Source organism: Epinephelus fuscoguttatus, linkage group LG7, assembly GCF_011397635.1.
Source record: "Epinephelus fuscoguttatus linkage group LG7, E.fuscoguttatus.final_Chr_v1".
Taxonomy (NCBI): domain Eukaryota; kingdom Metazoa; phylum Chordata; class Actinopteri; order Perciformes; family Serranidae; genus Epinephelus; species Epinephelus fuscoguttatus.
In genome coordinates, this window is record NC_064758.1 from 19,806,126 (window position 1) to 19,827,919 (window position 21,794).

The following is a 21,794-nucleotide window of genomic DNA, read 5'->3' on the forward strand; positions in this document are numbered from 1 at the left end:
CCTTTTCCTCATTTCTCACTTCCTTTTCCTTCAGCCACCATCTTTCCTTTTCTTTCCTCCCCTGTCCTCATTTCTTCTCTCTTTCCACTTCTTTATTGGCTCTCATCTCCTTCATTCCTCCCCTCTCCTTATTTCCTTTCCTTTCCTTGTTTCTCCTCTCCTCCCCCCCAAGCACTACCACCATCCTCTTTCTACTCCCCACCAATGTGCCTGAGGGCAGAGGCAAGTGGCTGCAAAATTAAAAAAAAAAAAAAAGAAAGAAAAAAAAAGCATGAAAAGGAGTCAGCTGTATCCTCCCTCCTCCATCACTGTACTCCTCATCACACCCCGAGCCACTCTGCCACCCCCCCCCCACCCCATCACAAATCCTTGCCTCCTCCTCAGCTGAATATTTGAACAAAGATACCAGCCTCCCGAAGGCAGATAGCGCTGCATTTTTGTCACATTGACGCATGTAGCTCTTAAATACATGGAAATTATTGTACGTTTCCTCTTTCTTGGCTCTCTTTGTGACTAGAGCCCAGCAGCGATGTTCACACATGGTTCTGTAGACCCACACTTTGCCTGATATGAGTCACAGCCATCATTCATTGAAATATACGCTTCCTTAAAAGAGAGAAAAAGGCTCTCTGTGCAGGAATGGCTGCACAGAAGATGGGGACAGCTCATAGATGAATTAATATCAATATCTGTCATCATATACTGCTGCATATTCTCACACTTGTTTTTGTTTGTGTATGTCCTTTTATGAACTAAATCTGCTGAAGCTCACACAGATGTAGTTTTAGTTATTGTTACTGTAGGAGCTTTGTCATATTTCTTTTTGTCTTGTTGCTTTTTATTGTATTTGTATCATTTTTTATCATTTTTTTCCACTTTGATTTGCAAAAATCAGCTTAGTTACTGCTTTCTGTGTATTTCTGTGTCTTTTAAGTTGTGCTTTTTTAAATTCATTTTATGTGGAACCCTGAAAAATCAGCCAGCACTTTTTGGGAACTTGGTGGGATCCAAAAAAAGGTGAAAAAGAATTTGACTGCGTGCAAAAGATAACATAACCAGGACCACATGTGGTTCAGTCCAGTGTTGTAGTCACAGCCTCCTCAACCGAGACCAAGTCATGACCAAAGGCAGACCAGTGAAAGTCCCGCACTGCAGGATAACCATTAAGATAACCACAGGCACTCCTCAAACTGATCGGAAAGATCCACATTTCCATAAAAACACCCACAGAAAACAAAAGAAGATTCCTCTCCATTCATCTCCTTTGTTGCCATATTGTATGTATGTGTGCATGTGTAAGTGTTCCATGAGAAATATCTTGATAAACTAATGACAGAGCTCAAAATTATATGTGGGAATTTTGCTTTGATTTCTTTAAGTAAAAAGATACAAACACTAAGAAGCTGAACTCAGCTTACCCGTCTTTATTCGAGACTCCTTTTATGCACAGACACTTTTGTGACATCCCCACAAGTGTGGGTCTTGACTGCTCTTGAAATAAGATCCAGAATCCTCTTTGTGTGAGACAGAGACAAGATCAAGTAAAAATGCGGCTAATCCGAGACCAGACCGAGACCTTCAAAAAGTGGTCTTGAGACCGATCATGAGTATTACAACACTGGTTCATCATCCTCAGACACACACTGTCACCATGGCTTTGTGGGATGAAATGATCCAAACACACTGCATGCTCCCCATGTTTGGCTCCTGTTTCAGAGGCATCATGGAACATATTGCAGAGCTATGTGCACCTCCTGACAACACTGATCACTTGACTGAGAGCTGAGACAGAGAGCATAAATATGTAGCAGAGGAGCTGTATATTAGGAAAAATAAGGCTGACACAATAAAACAATCAGTTCTTTTTTACGAGGCAGCCGAGTCTAACGCTGTTTCTGGGAAAGCGTTGAGGCTGGCACACCTGTTGGTCTCCGGGGAAATGCATCTTTTTGTAGTGTTGTGAGGCTGTCTGTGTCTGTGTCTCTTATGTTCCCTCCAAATTTGGACTGTGAGGGATATTTATTTTGATACGTGACGCGTGGCTCTGAGGGAGGGATTCGCGGGGATATAACAGCCGTGAGGGAGTGTGCCTTGATCAAATTAGTCTTTCTAATTCAATCTGTTCAGCACTTGGAGTCCATCATGGTTTATTCAGTAAGGTGAGCATACTAATTGTGCTCTCTCTCTCTGTCTCCTCTCACGCTCCATTTTTCTTTCTTCATCCCTGTATTCCCACCTTCATACTCTCTCTCCACTTTGTCCTCTCTTTGCTCTCTTTCCCTGCTTTTGACCCGTCTCCTCTACAAACCCACACCCACTCTTTCTTTACCCCATCTCATCCTCCTGCACTTCTTTCTCCTTCTTTCTCCTCTTTCCTAACTCTACTGTCACTGCAGTAGAGCTGGTGGACCAGCAGAGGGTGCTAAGGACTGGCTGCCTGGTGACAGGGGTCCACACTCCACCCATCCGACGTAACAGCAAACTGGCCACCCTGGGGCGCATCTTCAAGCCCTGGAAGTGGAGGAAAAAGAAAAATGAGAAGCTCAAGCAGAGTTCCACAGGTAAAGTGTGGGATGGGTGGATGGTGGGTGACATTAATGGAGAGGGGCTGTAGATTTCCTGGTTCACATCCACACACACACATTCAAATGCCCACAGTTCTCCTCATCTCCGCTAATGAATTAGGTTAGGAAGAGATAACGAGAGGGTGTGGGTGAAAAGATGTGGCAAGTCATGCTTCAACTGTTTGAATTAAGTCAGTCCTTGTCAATTTATAATGATGTCGGAAAAGAGTTTTATACTTTGTTAAAGCCATTGAGATGCAGCACCATATTGTGCACATAAAAAACTGAGAGGAAGCCCCATATCAAAATGTAGCACAATGTAGCAAATCTACACAAAATCACACATACTGAAATGTAAGTTTTTCGCCATGAATTATGTTCCAATATTATATGTTTCATCAGACACAGCCGCTGTCTCTCATGTTTTACTATTGCATTTGAGCCACAAAGTTAAGCATCCAAATTTAAATAATAAATAACCAGCAAACTTTGAGATAAACATACGGTTGTTTACCTCTAATCTTACCTACACTCTGAGGGTATTTCCAGATCCCAAAAAAAGGACTTGTTAACCATCTGTATATATATGTATAAAAAATATATATAAAATATCTGGTGAGCAACACGAAGGATTTTTAACCTGTTTCTTGAGGGATTACTTCACATACAAAATGACTACTGTAAAACTTCAATTAAAAGCCTAGTCCCAGTGAAATGCCCAGTCCCTTATACTAGCCCAGTGTGGCTACACATTTTGACAAATAAACTCCTGTCTCAATTAGACACCCGGTCTGGTTGCCATGCAGTTCATTTTTATAAAAGTTCTTCAGATGTGTAAAAGCAGGTTGTTGGCTACCTCAAATTATGTGTCCATTCCTTGATTACCCTGCAAGTTAGTCATATTCCTGTAGTGCGTAAGGCTCCTCAGATCTAAAGAATCTAAAGGGTTTTTCATAAAAAATAATCCAAGTTGTGAGTACTGTTTAGGATAAGAGGATAAAGTGGTGTTGTGTTGGTATGTCAGGTGCCGTAATCCTAGGGGGCTGTAAAACGAGTGTTTCTCTCTCTCTGATGTGCTGTCTGTCAGAGCTGGATAAAATGAATGATTCATGATTGATATTTTATCTGAAGCCTAATTCTTAGACAAGTAATATTCATACTGGTATAAATGATTGTGTTTCCTGTACTTTGCTGAGCAACAGTTTTGTGTGACAGGAAATAAATGCCTGTCCCATGTAGACTCCTATCCCAAATATAAGCCTGTTGATTTCAGTGATTTAAGCAAATAATAGCACAGGCTATTAATTGAAGTTTTACAGTATTTACTCATTCTGTGTTACGCCTTATTTGGGAAGAAAACTTGTTTTTCTTGCATGCCTCCACAGTGAACGAAAAATCCAAAAACAGATCAAATTCTTGATGAAATGCTTTTAACAACAGCAAAACTGTATGAAAAACATCTGTCAACAAACTGTCTCACAACTTGTTCAATATAATCCAAGTCTCATTTATCCAGTTGTATAGTAAGTACTTCCTAAACACATGCATTTTCACTAAAGCCTTACTTTTTTTTTTTTTAAACACTTTCGCATCTCACGCACGCACAAGTGGTGTGTCTGGCACATGTGTTTGAACTCCTGGGCGCTTACATGCTACTGGTATGTGAAAGTGTTTTAAATAGTAAGGTTTAAGTAAAAATGAATGGTAATTTTGTTGGTGAAGTATTCCTTTAAGTTGTGACACTATTTCCTGTCCACAAAGTCAGAAATGACATACGTACTTACTATTTTTTGGACAATACAAGTAAATTATTTACACACTATTTGTGCTTGAAAATATGACATACAAGCAACCAAATGGAAGAAGCTTTACGTTTGATTAACGTTGTACAAACTGAGCATTAACATATGTTGTTTCCAGCGAACACCTTTGTCTGGATTAGTAAACAGTCACAACTTGGAAGAGGGGATTGAAAAAAAACGCAGCAAACTGAACAGTTTTTCATCCAGCTGGTTAGACAAGTCTTTGAGTATTCCGGAAACACCCTCAGAGCCGCAGTAAGCCTTCTTAAGCGACCTTTGGGGCTTTTCAAATGTTGCCTGGTATTTATTTTTTGGAAGATTGTATGCTTAGCTCTGTGACTGGAATGTAATGGTAACAGACACAAGCTATCAGGCTAATCTTAGCTACTGTGCTCTTTTAATCATTATTATGGACAAATAAATTCTGTAAAATGATAAAACACTATCAGATCAGATGGTCATTGTATAAGTCACCTTGTGTGCTTGTGTTTTAAAGCAGTCAGAGCAGGTACCTACAGTGTGTTGGGCTTATATTTGCTGAACACATGGCTTAATGTGATGCTCTGGCTGTAATGGAGAGTGCTATCACATCAAGGTGACATAAAGAGTCATTTCATGAAATGACAGTTGGTCACATCAGAGGTCCATTGCAGCTTGTCTCAGTCTGTCCTCCCAGTAGCTGGACCTGCCATGGCCTAATCCTCCACCACAATATATACATTTATTGAAAAAACAAATCATTTACATATCTATTCATTAAAAGGTCTGGTGTCACTTCCAAATCAAAGTGCAAAAGGTGGAAATAAATCCTCAAACCAATAAACCATAATCTGTTATTTCTGAATAGCAAACTGCTGCTGTGGACGCAGCTCTGATCACGGCAGCCCACTCACTGTATCTTGTATGCTCGGGTTGGCTGGCTCTCTTTACAATTTCCTAGACTTTTTCATTGGTATTCTCCTGAACACAAAGCTCTTCTTGGCCTACTTCCAGCATACTTATGTGTTTACATCAAGCAAAAAATTGAAAATGGCTATGTTCTGTGTTCTCAAAACATGTTTTTATTGTCTGTGCCGAGGGTAGGTACGGAGTTTGGCAAGCTAGCATTTATGTATGCAGAGTTGCACTCTTTGGTTCCTTTCAGCCGTTTCAAAGCACTGTTGCAGGATTTTTGTACACAGTCTTCTATATGCCAATGTCACGGTGCATCTCAGCTGGTCTTTGTCATCATGTGTAGTTGCCCTTTTTGCATTTTTATGGTGCACTTCTATTATATATTCACATGCTCTTTGGCTTTTCTCTGTAGTAATCCTATTCTGTGTTTTTGTTCTATGTTGTCTGTAACATATATAGCTCCCGGTCTCGGCCAGGACACGCTTGTAAAAGGGATTTTTAATCTCAAGAGGGTTTTCTGGTTAAATAAAGTTTATATAAATACATACATAAAGAATAAAAGAAACACTGGCATTGTACATTTCACACCACATATATGTTACATTTGTACATTTCATATGTGTCATATCAACATTTCTAAAGTGCCATAGTGTATGAGCTGACTTTGTCATGTGGAGGTGGAGGGGGTGGTGGATGGCGTGACACCTGACAAACTGCAGACCATTGTTTGAGACCACAGACAACAAAGTCAGTTGTGTTTTATCGACCCATCTCTGTTTTTCACTGAGAATAGTGCCATGACAGCTGGTATTTAAACCAAATCAGGATGTTTTCTTAACCATAACCAAGTCGCTTTTGTGCCTAAACAGATGACATAATAACATACAAATGTAACCTATATGTGGTTTGAAGAAATGTAATAATAATAATAATAATAATAATAAACTTTATTTATATAGGACCTTTCAAAACACAGTTACAAAGTGCTTTACAAAACCAAATAAAAGACAAAGCAATAAAACAACATAAAATCAATAGTAATAGAATACAAATAACATAATAAAAACACACAATAATAAAAAAAAAGTTAAAATCATTGAACAACATTTAACATTTAAACAAGTAGGTTTTCAGAAGTGATTTAAAAGATGAAACTGAGTTTGCAGCCCTGATCTCCTCAGGCAGGTCATTTCAAAGTCGAGGAGCTCTGACTGCAACGGCTCTGTCAATTTTGTGAATTAATCGAGACCTTGAACAACAAGAAAAGATGCATCTGAGGCTCTCAGGGTGCGAGACTGAAAGTAGGGCAGTAATAGATCTGTTATATAACTTGGAGCAAAGCCTCTCAGGGCTTTGTAAGTAATCAATAAAATCTTAAAATCAATTCTAAAAGTAACAGGTAACCAGTGTAGGGAGGCCAGGGTCGGTGCGATCTGGTCATGTTTTCTAGTGCGAGTCAGGATTCTGGCAGCAGAGTTTTAGATTAGCTGGAGGCGTGAGAGGGATTTTTTTTTACTGATGCCAGAGAGCAAGGAATTGCAGTTATCTACAAGACTGGTTATGAATGCATAAATAACAGTGTCCAGATGTTTGATGGAAATGAATGATCTGATTCTGGGGATATTCCTCAGATAAATCAATTAAATAATTTTTAAATAAAATGTGTCAAATTATTGATTTATTTCTTACGTAGTGGTGTAATAAGTAGGATAATGTGCAGCTAGCAGGTCATTTTTGCTAAAATAAACTTTGTCAGGGTGTTGCATCATCCTGAATCATCCTAAAGGGGTTTATATTATCCCTTACTTAAATCATTCCTTCCCAATTTAACAGGCAATACTCACACAGAGGAAATAAAATGGTCCCAAAATGCTGTTTCATTGTAACCATATAGATCAGCTGTCTGAGAAGAGAAACATAGAAAGAGATGAGATTATTAACAAAAGGTTCAGCATCAATATGAGAAATCACCCTCTATTCCTGGAGATAATTCATATTTATTTTGTTTACCCACAACACAGAAATCATGACATACGTCTCTACCCTTACCCTCTCACAGATGTAGCATTATCCAGCGGTCTTCTATGCCACGACCCCAACTCCCCTACACAGGGCTGCTGCTCAGACGGTGCAGTCCTGCTCGGAGGATTCGGGGGACCCTTGAACCCAAACCTCACAGTGAGCAGTGTGGAGTACCTTGGTCCTGAGGAGGAGCTTCCCCCTCCAGGTAAGGACGAGCCCTCGCTGTACTCAGAGTCAGCTGATCAATAAACATTATAGAGCTGCAAAAGCAACAGATGAGGGGAAAATGGATTAGTAAAGTGGCTGAGTGTCTTTTCCACAGCTTAATTGTAGATCAATATGGGAGTGTGTAAGATTGCTTTGAAACCATTATGAATGAAGATGGAGAAATTTTACTGTCATGATATAATTTAATAAGGTTTAAATGTATGTATCATAACTAAGGGTTTGAATTCATTAATGGTGTGCCTGTTTCATTTTTTATGTTATCCACAAAGCTTGATGAAACATGTGTGTGTCAGTTGTCTACACATATACCATTAGAGGGCAGCAAAGACATTTCAATGATGTTCTTTGCCTCAACTCCTATCTGCCGTAAGAGGTCTACATTATGCATATTTATACACAAAACCAGCACAATACAGTACGTTCCAGTGTGACATATTAGAAAATGTCACAATGCAGCTTGGCAAAATGTTGCAGCCAAACCAATTATACCTACATTTTAACTGCTTTCGTTAACCCTTCGTTAATGTACTTCAGTAGCTGCCCCTCTTCAGGACTGTGAACGGGTGGAGGAGAATGTACCACTAACGGAGGAGGAGAGAGGCGAGGAGGTGCACCCTGAAGGAGATTTACCTGAGGGGCTGCAGGACGTGGGCGAGCAGCTGGAAGACAGACCAGAGGAAGAGATTCCTCCAGGAACGTCCCCACCACAAGTACCTCCGAAACTTTTGCCCCAGCTGAGTGCTGGAGATGGTGAGTGCTGAGAGGTTAAGGACAGGTCATAGAGTAAGTGTGCATTCACAGAGAAGCTGTGTAAAACCTGTTACTGCTCAGTTTGAATGACAGGTCAGTGAAAAGTTAAGAAATGCTGAATAAATGAAAAGAAAGATAACAAATGCAAATGTTTACATACAGGGGGTCACTGGATGGTTTAATGTGTATGAAAATGATATAAGTCATACCTTGTGCACATCACCAGATACTATTGCTATGCTATTTACTTAAGTTACATAAGTAAAACCACAATGTAAAAATACTCCATTACATGTAAAAGTTCAGAATTCTGCTCAAATGAAAGTACAGATGAGCAAAATATACCTAAGCTATCAAAAGTGCTCTTTTGGTACCCCTGTGACAAATATATTACAATTAGATTGGTGATACTGATACATGAATGTATAAGCAGCATTTTACTGTTACTGCAACTTAAAACTATACAGTTTAGTTTAGGCAGTTCAGTCCAGCGGTTTCTAAACTGGGGGTCGGTAAGATAAATCTGAGGGGTCATGAGATGATTAATAGGAAGGAATAAAACAGAAATTAGTTCTGCTACACAAAGTTGTACTTATTAATGTGGACTTTTCTCTTATATTTGCTTTTTGGGGGCGTCAGTGGCTTAGTGGATGGAGCAGGCGCCCCATGTACAAGGCTGTTGCCGCTTCGAGTCCAGCCTGTGGCCCTTTGCTGCATATCATCCCCCCCCCCTCTCTCCCTCTTTCAAACTTACCTGTCCTGTCCATTATTAAAGGCAAAATGCCCCCAAAAATATCTTTAAAAAAAAAAAAAAATTTGCTTTTTTGTAAACTATTGGACAGTTTGACCTTTTTGGGCCTCGAACAATTATTTTCAGAGGAGAAATATCACTTCTGACATCTGAAATTTAACAAGGAGCCCCAACTAGAAACTGCTTCAGATGAAGAGATCACAAGTCAAAAAGGTTCACAACCACTAATTTACTGTTGAACAATGTGCTAGGTTTCATAAGGTTATCACTTTTTATTGTCAGATCTTAATCTGAAAAAATAACTAGTAACTAACAGGTGTTAAATAAATGTAGTGGTGGTAAAAGTTCAGTAATTAAATGAAATGTTGGCATGAAATGGAAATACTTATATAAAGTACAAGTAAGACAAACCTTTATTTCTCCCAGGTGAAACTGCTGAAACAGATATTTGTTTTGTATAGTATAGAGAGAATTGGACCCAAAAGTGTGAATCAGACAACTGTTTAGTTTAAAGTGGATTTATATTCAATAGAGCAAGAAGGGGTGTGTCCTGGGTTGATCCAGGGTACTTAACTTTTGTATTTTTCCACCTGCACCTTATTTCCCCATGTGTTGTGTCAAAGTGACTAATGGGAACAACAATTTTTGAAACTGGTTCAGGACTGAGTGAGAGGGCTGCAATGGAACCACTCGGGGCATGTTCACCTGTCAATGTGCATCCACCAAAAGTTCTAGTTTTTGCCACTGACATGCTCAGATTACAACTATAAGCCTCTACATTATTGTGAGGATCCCTACAGAGATAGACCCTTTTGTTTAAGAATAAGATCTTTTTTATACACAACAGCCCCAAGATCACCATCACCAAACCCACCACACTCTATTTAAATCAACAATAATTTTAACGTGTATAGAGTCAACATATTTTCACATCCATCTGACAAACCAAGACAGCTTTTATGAATTTTATTTTGCTTTTGTTGACTGAGTAAAATTACTGATTGTTTGTTAAATCGAGTCTCTTGAATTTGGCAAAGGCGATTTTGGGGCTGCTTTCTGCTCAAACAAAAAGAATCTCACTCTCAAATCAAAAGCTCTATCTCTGTAGGGATCCTTTCCATAATGTTGTCAAACACTTTTAATAATAATCTCAGCCTGTCAGTGGAAAAAACAAACACTTATGGCCTGTTTTGCCGCTGTCGTCTGTAGCCCCCTTGCTCATTACTGGACCAATTTAAAAAATCGAAAAATACCAAAGTTACCTTTAAGCACAGCACTGGAGTAAATTTCTTCAGTTCCTCACCACCACTGTCTAAAATCTAAATGAGGGAATATCTTTTGGAAGAAGGATGTTCAGCTCTCCAGCTAGAATTCCAGAGCTGCATTAAGCTGCTCTGGCTGGTCACAATGGCTCGACATGTTACTAATTGTGTACTGTGACAAATCCTAAATCTGGTACCACTTTGTCTGAAAGCCAAAGTTGAAGTAACTCAGGTTAGTATAGACTCCTGTGCACACACTGACTAGGTTAAGCCACACTTTTAATAGAGCATAGATACTGTAGATACACTGCAGATCACAGATTGGGAGAGTAGTTTGCTCTCTCGTGTCTCTGCAAGAAAACTGGTGGAGTTTGTTTCCCCTCATATGAAGCAGATGTGCCAGTCAGCTGTAGTGGAGAGTCTAAATTCCCCCTAAGTAAAAATGTAAATGTGTTTCCCAGACTTCAGCTCAGTATCAGTACGATAAACTCCAGCCCTCATGAGCCTGCAGATGAATATCAGGATAAGACAATGACAGAAAATAGAGAGAGATTGTGTGAATTAACCTCCAGTGTTTATCTGCTCCCTTTCAGATTCAGGCCCTGTGTCACTCCCCACTCACCTGCCCAACTCCTACCTCCCCAAGGAGCCTCCACCCAGGGCCACAGAAAGCATGGTTTCAATGACCCTGCCGCTACGAGGGCCCCTGGCCAACACCTCAGGGTCCCCACATTTAGGCAATATGATGCACCCTCCCATGCCTCCTAGCTGCATTATGGAGGAACTGCAGAGAGCCTTCGCTTCCAAGAACAGACAGGAGAGGTGAGTCCTCAGGTTGACCCCACACATCTGTTCTTATTAGCGTCCTCACTCAGACATACTGGGACTGGGAAAAACAAATATGTTGCTTGTCTCAGTCTGAATGGTGACGATATTGCTGGCTTTGATGGATTTGGTGACTGTAATGAAGTTTGCTCCAAACTGACACCCTTGAAATTTTGTATATTTAATCATTACTACATTAATACTATGTTTCCCTCCTCCCTGTATCTCCTCAGTGTCCACGAAGGGTGTGAGCAGGGCTCACCGCCAAGGCTGTGGTGTTCAGACGGCCGGCTCTCTCGCTCCTGCAGCTCTGACAGCCAACACACATCACCTTTTGGGGGCGGTTGTGTGGGGGGCGGAGGGTCTGACTGGCCCAAGAAGGAGGCGGAGGAGAATAAGGAGAACGTGCGGCTGGACCAGTGCTTCTCCAACACCTCAGGCCTCCCCACCGACTTGGACGGCTGGAATGACTCCGTCATCTCTGGTGGGTTGGAGAGCTTAAAACTATGATTCACAATGCAGTCTGTGAGCACTTTCACATAGTTTTTGTTTTAGTTTTGGCTCTTTGCTGCATAAACTGGATTTAAAGTGGAACAATGGATATGAGGTTACAGTGCTGAGTTTCACTTAAATGAAATTAATTAAAATAAAAATGTGTTTGGAAATTTGCACAGTATAAAGTGGCATGAATTATCTCATCAGTGGATGAAATGGCTGTTTTCAGACTGAAAGTGAAAGTGGCCCACCCCCCCTTTTTTTTCTTTTGCTCTGATCTGTTTCTTTTCTTTTCATAATAGTGTGAACAGCACAAATCACATGTCATCTCATCTTTTAAACAAGCCAGGTCTAACTCTGAAGTCGTCTAAACCTGGTGCACGGGCAATGACTTGCGGCATCACAAACAAACAAAAAAAGGCGACCTCTGACGTTGGCATGATATGTGGCCGGTTGTCGTTATGGTTTAATGGCGCCCAGCGGCATTAGGGGGAAGCGCAGAGAGACAAGGATGAAAGTTAAGGTGGCAAAGTCTGACTGGAGTGGGCGGGACTTGTGGTGGATGGGTCCAATAAACACCGACTTTCACCCGAGAGAGTGGTGTTTGTGTCCCATAAGATTCTAAATTCAAACCCTGTTCTTTTGTCCTGAACGTAGCCATGTGCTTTTGTTGCCTTAATCCAACCATGTGTATTTGTTGTTGAAGGAAAAAAAAACATCAATTTGCGGTGTTGTACCAACGTAATGCGTTTATTTTAAAAGTGACTGAATGCAAACGTTAAATTTCCTGTGAAAACGGAAGTGTATTTTGAAAGAGGACAATGCATGTAACAGGCAGAACTTGACACGGTGTCCCAGAATGTGGACATGGAAAGTCCATGACCAAACGTCAATATGTGACGAGGTCGGAGAATGTGTTGTTTCTGTGATTTGGGCCACTGTGGCTATGTTCAGACTGAATGCAAATTAGATTTGTTTCTCAAATCAGATCTTGAAGACAGACTGTCCAGACTTTGCAATTAATCAGATCAGATTTGTGTGTCCAGACATCACCAACCTGTCTGCATAAGTTGCTGTGGTAACAACAAAGATGTCAGTAGCTTTGTAGCAACGCTCGTGATGCTGCTTTCAAACACAGACACACAAGAAATGGAGGTTCATTATTTCTCCCTACAAAAAGTGTTTCTGTCTATAGACTGTTGTTCCTCATGTTTGCTTCTTTAGTGCTCTGCTGATAGCAGCACGGAGCTGCTCAGCTCTTCTGTCACTCTGGATTTAATGTCGTTGTTATGTGTTGCATTCAAAGACACTTTGAAATCCGATTTGGACTGCAAGAGCACCTGTAGAAATCCAATCTGAATCGCAAACGTCTAAATGTGGTTTGTCCAGACTTCCTAAAATCAATGTGGCTACAATCTGGATATGCCTAAAAGCCATTTTGTGTGTTTATATGTTTGCTTAAATTGATTCTTTGCAGTCCTTTCAGAATTCACGCAACTTTTACGTCACTACAGATTGATGTTAGTCACAACTCACATCATGTGTAGTCACACTAACAGATGTAGTTAAATATAGCCCTTTACATCCTGAAATTTGGGATGAAATCAGTTCCTTTGAAGCCATTCATGTCACAATCCCACCACTGCTGGCTCCTGCTCCGCATACACCCACACCTCCATACAGACATAGCAGCCATTGCTCAACAAAAAGCCCTAATTAAAAATTCAGCACTCTTTCTCCTCATCTTCATCCTCATTCTCATCTGCTTACGAATTTGGTGGCTTCATCTGCACATCAACGTGTAAATGCAACCTTAATTGACAACATAAGTGGCCTCTGTGTTCACGTCCGTACGACAGGAAGCTGCATGCGATGTCCTTGTCATTGTTCTTTTGCACATCCAGCTCAGTTCATAATCATGATCAGTTTACACAGGAATCTGATATAAGCCGCACATTTAAAAATAATTACATATAAAAGGGGCCATGAGTGGTACCGTTATATAGATGTGAACACTCTCAAATGTCCTTAAAGTTGCGAGCTAGCACTTACTGTAATCGTCATTGTTTAATTCCACATCCAATTTGCTGCAGCACAGAGAAACAACAACAGAAAACACATACGTGTAAGTGACAGTCACATGGTGTGGATGTCTGCTCAGATTAAATGGTAATGGACCCTTTTGTGATGAGGAATAGGAAAGATGATTTCATTCATTTACATCATGATGTTCCATACAGTTAAGATATGCAAATAAAAATGGAAGGAAACACTGTGGTTCTTACAAAGAGTCTACAAAGGGTGATAACAGAGTTTCCTGTGTGTTCTCGCGTGTGTACGCATGGTTGCAGGCACACTTCCTCGCAGGCTAAGGAAGGAGTTGCTGGCTGTCAAACTACGAAACAGGCCCAGCAAGCAGGAATTGGAAGACAGGAATATCTTCCCGGCCAGGAGCGACCAGGAGCGCCAGGAAATTCGCCAGCAGATTGAAATGAAACTTGCCAAGTAAGACATAAAATCTTCTCTACATGTCTCTGGAGTATTAGTGTGAAATGTTTTAATAATATCAGTAACAGAATTCCTCTTTGTCCTTGCTTAAATATAATGTTACTCTGCAGTTGGTTAAAGGGGACCTATTATGCTTCTCCTTATTTTCTGTTAATGTTGGGGGGGTGGAGCCTATACCAGCTTACATTGGGCGAGAGGCAAAGTACACCCTGCACAGGTCACCAGACTATCACAGGGCTGACACATAGAGACAGAAAACCATTCACACTCACATTCACACCTACTGACAATATAGAGTCACCAATTAACCTGCATGTCTTTGGACTGTGGGAGGAAGCTGGAGTACCTGGAGAAAACCCACACTGACACAGGGAGAACATGCAGACTCTGCACAGATGGGCTCCCCCACCCAAGGTTCAAATCAGGAACCCTCTTGCTGTGACACAACAATGCTAACCACCGATTCCACCGTGCCGCATGGCCCACATGATGGACCTGTATGGTGTAATTCCACTTTTGGCCACTATGTAAAATTGGGTTGAATTGGAAACGCTGACCAATCAGAGCAGACCAAGCTTACAGAGACAGGCACTAAAATGGAGCTTTGTCAGACGGAGGGTGAATACAGGTGTTCCAGTAGGGGGGAAATAAACTGGTTTTTGAATGTTAAAGCATGTTAACATGTTGTAGTAGAAACACAAAATACAAGTGAACCTGAAAATGAGCATTATAGGTGCCCTTTAATGATGTGTGTGTTAAACACGGTGCAACACTGCAAAACTGGTTCAGGTGATGCTTTTTGCATGGTAAACGTGTAAGCTTAATTGCTTCAGTTACATAATATAACAGTAGGAGGTGAGATAAAAAAATGACCTAAAGACATTATCTCATTGTTTTGCACAGACATTATATTGTGTAATCTGCTCAGAGGAGACTGTTTGGGTGTAGGCCTAATGCTTTTTACTCTGGGCCAATCCTCATACTTGGAATCCTTTATTATTTTCCAGAATAGCACTTAACCACCAAAACTGACAAGATTCCCAAATATGGGAAATGGTGTATCTATTCAAACCACTGAGGCAGACAAATGGATTTAAGTCCCAGAAGTCCTTTGGCGCACACGTTCTAAATAAACACCTGGATGCTCTCAAAAGAACAACACTTGTTTCTGTAGTGCAACACGTACAGACACATGCTGCTTCCAGGAAAACTCCCTGTTTAAGATGCACCGCTGGTGTTTGTATCTGCGCTCTCCCCTGCCAGGACATTAATAGAACAATTGGTTTTTCTAATACAACTGAGAAACTTGACGTGCAAAGACTGATGGCAGCAGTCTCGTGAGCCAATGTGTCACAAGACCCAGGTTTTTTAACACCAGCGTATCAAATCAGGGGCACACCACCGCATTACATAACCTGCTGTGCAATAACTCACAGACAGGCAGTGAGTGCCGCCCACACTTTCTAGAGAATGAGATCTATCGTCTGCCTGTGAGACAACTAAGAATACTGACTCTTGTCTATTCTTAGACTCACTGGAAGAACATTTTTTAATTGTTGTTTGTGAAATGTATAGGTGTTCACAACAGCTTACATAAAGGTGAGGACGGAGCACGACTGTGTCTTGCATAAGAGTCAGCGGGGTCTGTGTGCTGAAGACAGAGGTTCCACATATAGCACAGCAGCGAGAGAAGCTGCTCGTTACATAAAGATCTGGATCTATGGTTGTTTAAGTTTCAGAGTAATAGATCTGAGGAGGATCAGCGATGATTCTTACAGCAGCTCTGTTTGTTTGCTTCATGCTGACGATGCTAAAAAAAAGCCTTAAACATTTGCTGTATGATTACGGAGGCTGTGGTAAATGTATGCACATGTGAAAGCCATCTGGCCGCTGTTCAAGTTTGCTGCTTCGTCTGGTGTTATTATCTGTAAAGCCTGAAGCTCTAAATAACTTATTTGAATATTATTACTTCACCCACGGTGTCAAGCATATGCAGAAAAGGCCTTTTCATCCTACAGTGTGCATAAATTGAAGGCATACTGCACCATTTTGGAGGGAACTCCTAGCTAAATATAGCTCAACATGGTAAGGAGGAGGGAAAAAAGCTAATTTCCCTTGAGTATTCAGAGTGAATGACAAAACAATCCATCACACAATCCTCTGGATTTCTCCGGTTGACTCCCACCATAGATTCAATCTGCTCGTTTTCCCATCCTATCTGCTGCTCACAATGAAATCCTACTGATACGTTTGTTGCTTATCAAGCAGAAAATCCCATCAGGACGTGTGGCTGATAATGACACCTTGTCTGTCCATTGTGTCAGTGATAGATGACCTTTCTATCTTTAGAGACTCCCCGCCTGGCACTGCTGCAGTTGCACTCCGCTGTTTCTAATCTTAGTTCCTGACACTGTTCAATAATGCATTTCCCCATGCACTCACTCCCCTCCACAAATGTGTTGTCAGGGAGTTATATCAGCAGAAATAAAAGTGGGGGAGGAGCAGGTAGGGACCTGTTACTGTACTAAAAGGCAGAAAGCTGGGAATGGCCAATTTTATCTCCTTGGCAGCTGAAATAGAAGAACAGACTGAGAGCCTCTGCCACCCACTCGTTGCTTTCTTATTCCTTTGTTTGGATTCTTCATTCCTCCCCTGGCTGACATAGTTAGATTCTCTATTCTAACTCATTTTGTTGATGAAACATCCTGAGTGGGAAATGGAAACCCTTACGCCAACAGGCCTTTATGCGTCATCATGGTATTCTGGGGATACCTTTTCAAAATCTTATTTGTGAAATCATATCCTAAACCAGGATGTAGAGACACAGGCGCTATGAGTCAATGTGTGGCAGTGATAATCTCACTTATCCCAAATAAACCATCTTCTGTCACCTGAGAGCAGCACCGTAATGGGGCTTTGTCATCATGTGGCTCACAGAGAACATCTAACTGTGTTACGAAAATAGTGTCAGCGATCTCTGATTTATTCAGCTCACCAGCAGAGAAAGTGGTCCCTTTCTAAAAATAGTCACAGCCTTTCAGTAAAGCACATACAGCTCTGTGTGCAGTAGTGAAATCCCCATTAGTGTGTTGCTAGGGAGAAGTGAGAATTTCTGCGGGAAGACTCTATTGTCTCAAAGATACCGAGTGTAGTTGCTAAGCAACTCGGGCGGCCAGGTCAATAATACAGCGGATGGTTGTATTCGCTGGGGCTTTGGAAGTGATTTTCTGTTTCATCTGTTTAAAACGTGTTACTGTAACAGCTCTGACAACACCTCGTCCCTCAGTCGTGAAGCCAAAGAGTCGCCGTCGTCGTGCTGGGCTGTTCCCCACCTGATGAGATTTTAAGATAGCGGCATAAAACATGCCTGGTTTGATAAAAAAAACTGCTTTGATGAAAAGGGGAACTTCACGGAGAAGGAGGATAAAAAGCCAATAGGGAGAAATGAGTCAAACTCCCACCTGCTGATTATGTGCTAAATGCAGGAAATGTTCAACACCACCTTCTGGGTGTTTGTCTTCCATTTTTAATCTTATTTCCCAGAAGAGGGGAGTCAAACTTTTGAATTATTCCTCATGCCATTCCGGGATGTTGAGTCACACGTGTGTTAATTAACACAGACTGAATTCTTGTACTCATTACTGTATGGATAACTACAAGTGTGATTCTGTGTCAGTGCAGCCAGCTCTCTCTCCTCTGCCAGTGTAGAAAAAAGAATCTAAGACAAATGCTTGTTACATAACACAGTGAAGCACTGATGCTTTTTTTTCTTCTGCTGGTGGCATCTGTTGCCACACAATTATGGTTTTAACTTGGTTCAAGTCCCACTGAAACAGTTTTAACAGGGCTAAAAAGACTAAAATGGTTTTAGTAGGTATTCAGTGCCCATGTTCCTAGCGGTATACACACACACACACACTGGGCCACATGCCTTGTGGGTGTCCAGGTCTTAGTCACTGTGACCTAACTTTGATCTTTTTCAGGACAGAACTATAAAGTGTCTGGTGTCATCTTGGGTGATGGGATAAAGAGAGTCCTGCTGTGTGGCGGCATTCTGCCCTCTCTGTCCTTTCCACCTCTGGAGGTGTGCTGTGGAGTGTGCCACATGCTGTCTCGGGGCTGGGCTCTGTTGTGCAGCTCACATTTATTATTTATGTGGAGTGTGAATAGTTCACACGCACATAGGCGCCTCCAGGAAAACATTTGATTTCGGAGACCTTTTGGATGCTTTGATGGAGAGGGAACATGACAGCTTGAAATGAATGTAGGCTATTACTGTAAGTGTGATGTGAATATTTAAACGTGGTCATTAGAGGAAGAAAGGAGATTGGAATTGTATCAGATCATAGATGAGGCTACAGTGTTTTTATCCATGAAGTGTTCTATTCCCAGTTTGAGATACATTATTTCCCTGTCTTTAAAAAAAGGTGTATTTTACTTGGATAAAAATAAACTGGTGCAACAACGTGGGTAAAAATGACTGTGCCACTAGCCCAGAGTACACCAGGAGGAGGTTGGGGATTCCGTGAGTGGGAGCCTGCCAAGCTCCGCCTCCAACAAATTATGCATGCAGTAACCGGGGAAACTAGAGGAGTCGCGCCCCAGCAGCCCATCACGACCCAGTTGAAAAGCGCCTGTAGTGTAGTCTGTGTCTCATAGTAGAGAGGAGCGGTGCAGAGTAAATCCAACACGGCGGCTGCATCTGAGATGCAGCAAATTGACATCGCAAAATAATTTGGTGGGGAATTCTCAAACGAGAGAATTGCGCTTCTGCGACTATTCCAGATGTGGGGAGCGCCTCTGCCCAAGCATCACAGCCGCGGTTTGGATGCGAGATGGAGACGTAGGGGATTCCTCTCGAGAAGGCACAGTGAAGAAGCTACAGCCGGTTTACAGAGGACAGGACAGGGACAGAGACAGGGACAGAGACAGAGACAGAGACAGCTCAAGCCACAATGGTTCAAAACGTGGTTTTGGTGTTTCTCCGCAGGAGGCTGAGCCAGAGACCGAATGTGGAGGAGCTGGAGAGTCGGAACATCCTCAAACGTAAGTTCACTTTCTGTCTCCAAACTACCATTTCTTCACCCAATTACTCATATTTATGATTAAAAAAATAGAAATGTGAAAAAGATCCGCTCAAACACAACCAAACCAGGTCAAGATGATGCATTAATGATTGCACAGTGTGGTACATTATTCAGGAGCAGAAGAGCGCATGAGTGCACATTTCTTGTCTTGGTAGGGACTGAATTTGTAGAGACTCTGCCTATGACTTACAGAATTTGACACCAAATTTATCAACATTATTGGTGATAAATCCACCCTATAGTGCCTTTATATATATATATGTATATATATATGTATATTTCATGTTTAGGCCAACTTGCTGATGTAGTGTAAATTTCTAATTTCCCTGTTTTGCTTTTTTCCCCAGAGAGAAATGATCAGACAGAGCAAGAGGAAAGGAGAGAGATCAAACAGCGGCTAAACAGAAAGGTACATTGTGTGTTAATATATTTTCCATTTATTTAAAAGCATTTGTTTCTGATAACACCAAAACACTATCAGCTCAGTGAACACTGTGCACAAAGCTCATGGAGACTCTTCTAGCAGCCTGTTGTAAATGTCCAATATCTTGTGTATCCAGCTCAACCAGCGGCCAACAGTAGACGAACTACGAGACAGAAAGATTCTGATCCGCTTCAGCGACTATGTGGAGGTGGCCAAAGCTCAGGACTATGACAGGAGAGCAGACAAGCCCTGGACTCGGCTCTCAGCGGCTGACAAGGTGTGTATTAGTGTGGAACACAGAGACAAATATTTACCAGTGCCGTGAAACATCTGGACTTATCACCTTAATGCAAGTTCAGCATTTAGGCCAGTCTGATAACACAATTACCCAGTCTGTGACCTTTTCTCATCAAGACTATTTGCATGGTGATGTTATCAGCTTATCTCCCCAAATCCCCTGTTCTCTTTAGTTTTTTTAGGCTGAATATAAGTCCTCTTCCTCCTGCTGTCACTTTGCTGTCCAGAGGTTGCAGCACCCCGATGGCTCAGGATGTACTTAGAACTAATGTTGTTTTCCTCTTTCCCACAGGCTGCAATCCGAAAAGAGCTCAACGAGTTCAAAAGCACGGAGATGGAAGTGCATGCCTCAAGCAAACACTTAACGAGGTCAGTATTCTGTATGTTGTTGTGTGTATGTCTGTGTGTATGTGTTTGGGAATGCATGCGTGCTCTATTCTGGGCAGCAGCGGTCTAAATTTAGCTCCCCTTGCTCATCCAGAGAGCACCGAGGAGCTAAAGATAGATGGGAGTGCTTGTAAACGGGGGATAGGGGAGGTCGTCCTCTGAAGGGCTCGTACAGCCGAGCAGAGAGAAATGATAAAACGCCACGGTGTCCTCGGCTAAGCTTGTTTATAAAGCAGGGGTCCTTGTTGTGAGCTGTAACAGTGACCCAGAGGGAGGACTGGATGCGAGTACATGTCCAGCTCCTCAGCACATGTAACCACTGAGCTAAAAATAGCCCCACAGAACTGCTAATAGCTGCAATAATAGCTGGATGACAAAGGCACCTTCTACTCTCACGGTTCCCCTTTCTCACACGGTCTCTACATGTTTGTCTTTCCAGGTTCCACCGGCCATGAGAGCGGAGAGTTTCTTCTGTGAAGAAATGCTGAGCTTGGAAATGTTCTGAAGCTGCTCAGCGGTGGACAGTTCAAAGAGCCTGGAGCCTTTTCGTCTTCAGCGTGTCTTTAGCATTCTTCCAGCACCCTCAACTATCATATCATCTGTGTGAGGGCACAGGGTGCGGGAGAGAAGATGATGGTAATGTTTGCGGCAGTGTGTCCTGGAGACTACTGAACGTCGCCACATGGAAGCTGGCTGCTGGAAGAGGACTCTGGTGGAGCTTCTGACTCTCAGGTTGAGAGCGGAGGAAAAAAAACAATCTTGTCATTCAGTCAGTGTTTTTTTTTTTTTTTTTTTTTGTACTATTTCATGGACTCCTTTGACAAGGCGGTGTGAATCCGTGTAGTGGGAAGAAGTTGTGCATGTGACCAGCTTCACCTTTTCTTAACTGATGAATAATGTGTCACTGGGACTGTGTAAAGACTGTGCAGTCTGGGGGAGGTGGTACTGGGGATGAATTTGATATTAACTGTACATACAGTATGTCAATCTGAATGGGACCGTCAATGTCTTCACTGAAAAGAGAAATACCTTTGTAAGCACTACTTGTCTTCAAAATACAAGGTCTTTTTTAAAAAATGTCTTCTGTCGTTTTTAAACTGTTTCATTTCAATTAATTGAGGAGGAATTTAAACACAAAGACCTCTCTTCACACTCTGGATCTCCCCCTCTTGCTACAAAAGGTACACAAGCACAAAGAAACATTTGTGAAAGACACTTCATTAAAAACCATCACCACCATCATCTGAGTCATAAACTCTGCAAGGACTGAATTTTCAAACGAGCCCTGTTGTGCTGACAGCGTGAAGGACACACAATGAAAGCCGGCCTAGTTGTTGTGCTCTGACCCACACTGAAGGGCCACCTGTGTGGCGTCTACTCACCATCTCACTGAGGAGTCTGTCCTGAACTGACTTCATGTCTTTTCTCATCAGGCACATCTGAGAGCAGCAGGCAGAGCAGCGGGGTTGTAGGGGTGGTAACATAGAGTATGACAGAG

At 41.8% G+C, this 21,794-nt stretch overlaps 1 protein-coding gene across 2 annotated transcripts in view; it reads left to right on the forward strand.

Annotated features, from left to right (window-relative positions):
• Window positions 1-21,324, forward strand: part of phactr3a (phosphatase and actin regulator 3a) — a 46,971-nt gene extending 25,647 nt beyond the window's left edge. Inside the window, exons 2-12 of one of the 2 annotated variants that reach the window (XM_049582279.1) lie at window positions 2,397-2,561; window positions 7,320-7,487; window positions 8,045-8,260; window positions 10,867-11,095; window positions 11,332-11,582; window positions 13,945-14,098; window positions 19,092-19,147; window positions 19,536-19,597; window positions 19,749-19,889; window positions 20,202-20,278; window positions 20,736-21,324. In XM_049582279.1, coding sequence (XP_049438236.1) covers window positions 2,397-2,561; window positions 7,320-7,487; window positions 8,045-8,260; window positions 10,867-11,095; window positions 11,332-11,582; window positions 13,945-14,098; window positions 19,092-19,147; window positions 19,536-19,597; window positions 19,749-19,889; window positions 20,202-20,278; window positions 20,736-20,751 — 1,535 coding nt within the window. In that variant the 3' untranslated portion in view covers window positions 20,752-21,324. The remainder of the gene's footprint in view (window positions 1-2,396; window positions 2,562-7,319; window positions 7,488-8,044; window positions 8,261-10,866; window positions 11,096-11,331; window positions 11,583-13,944; window positions 14,099-19,091; window positions 19,148-19,535; window positions 19,598-19,748; window positions 19,890-20,201; window positions 20,279-20,735) is intronic. The other variant, XM_049582280.1, reaches the window with a different exon arrangement.
• The last annotated feature ends 470 nt before the right edge of the window (window positions 21,325-21,794 follow it).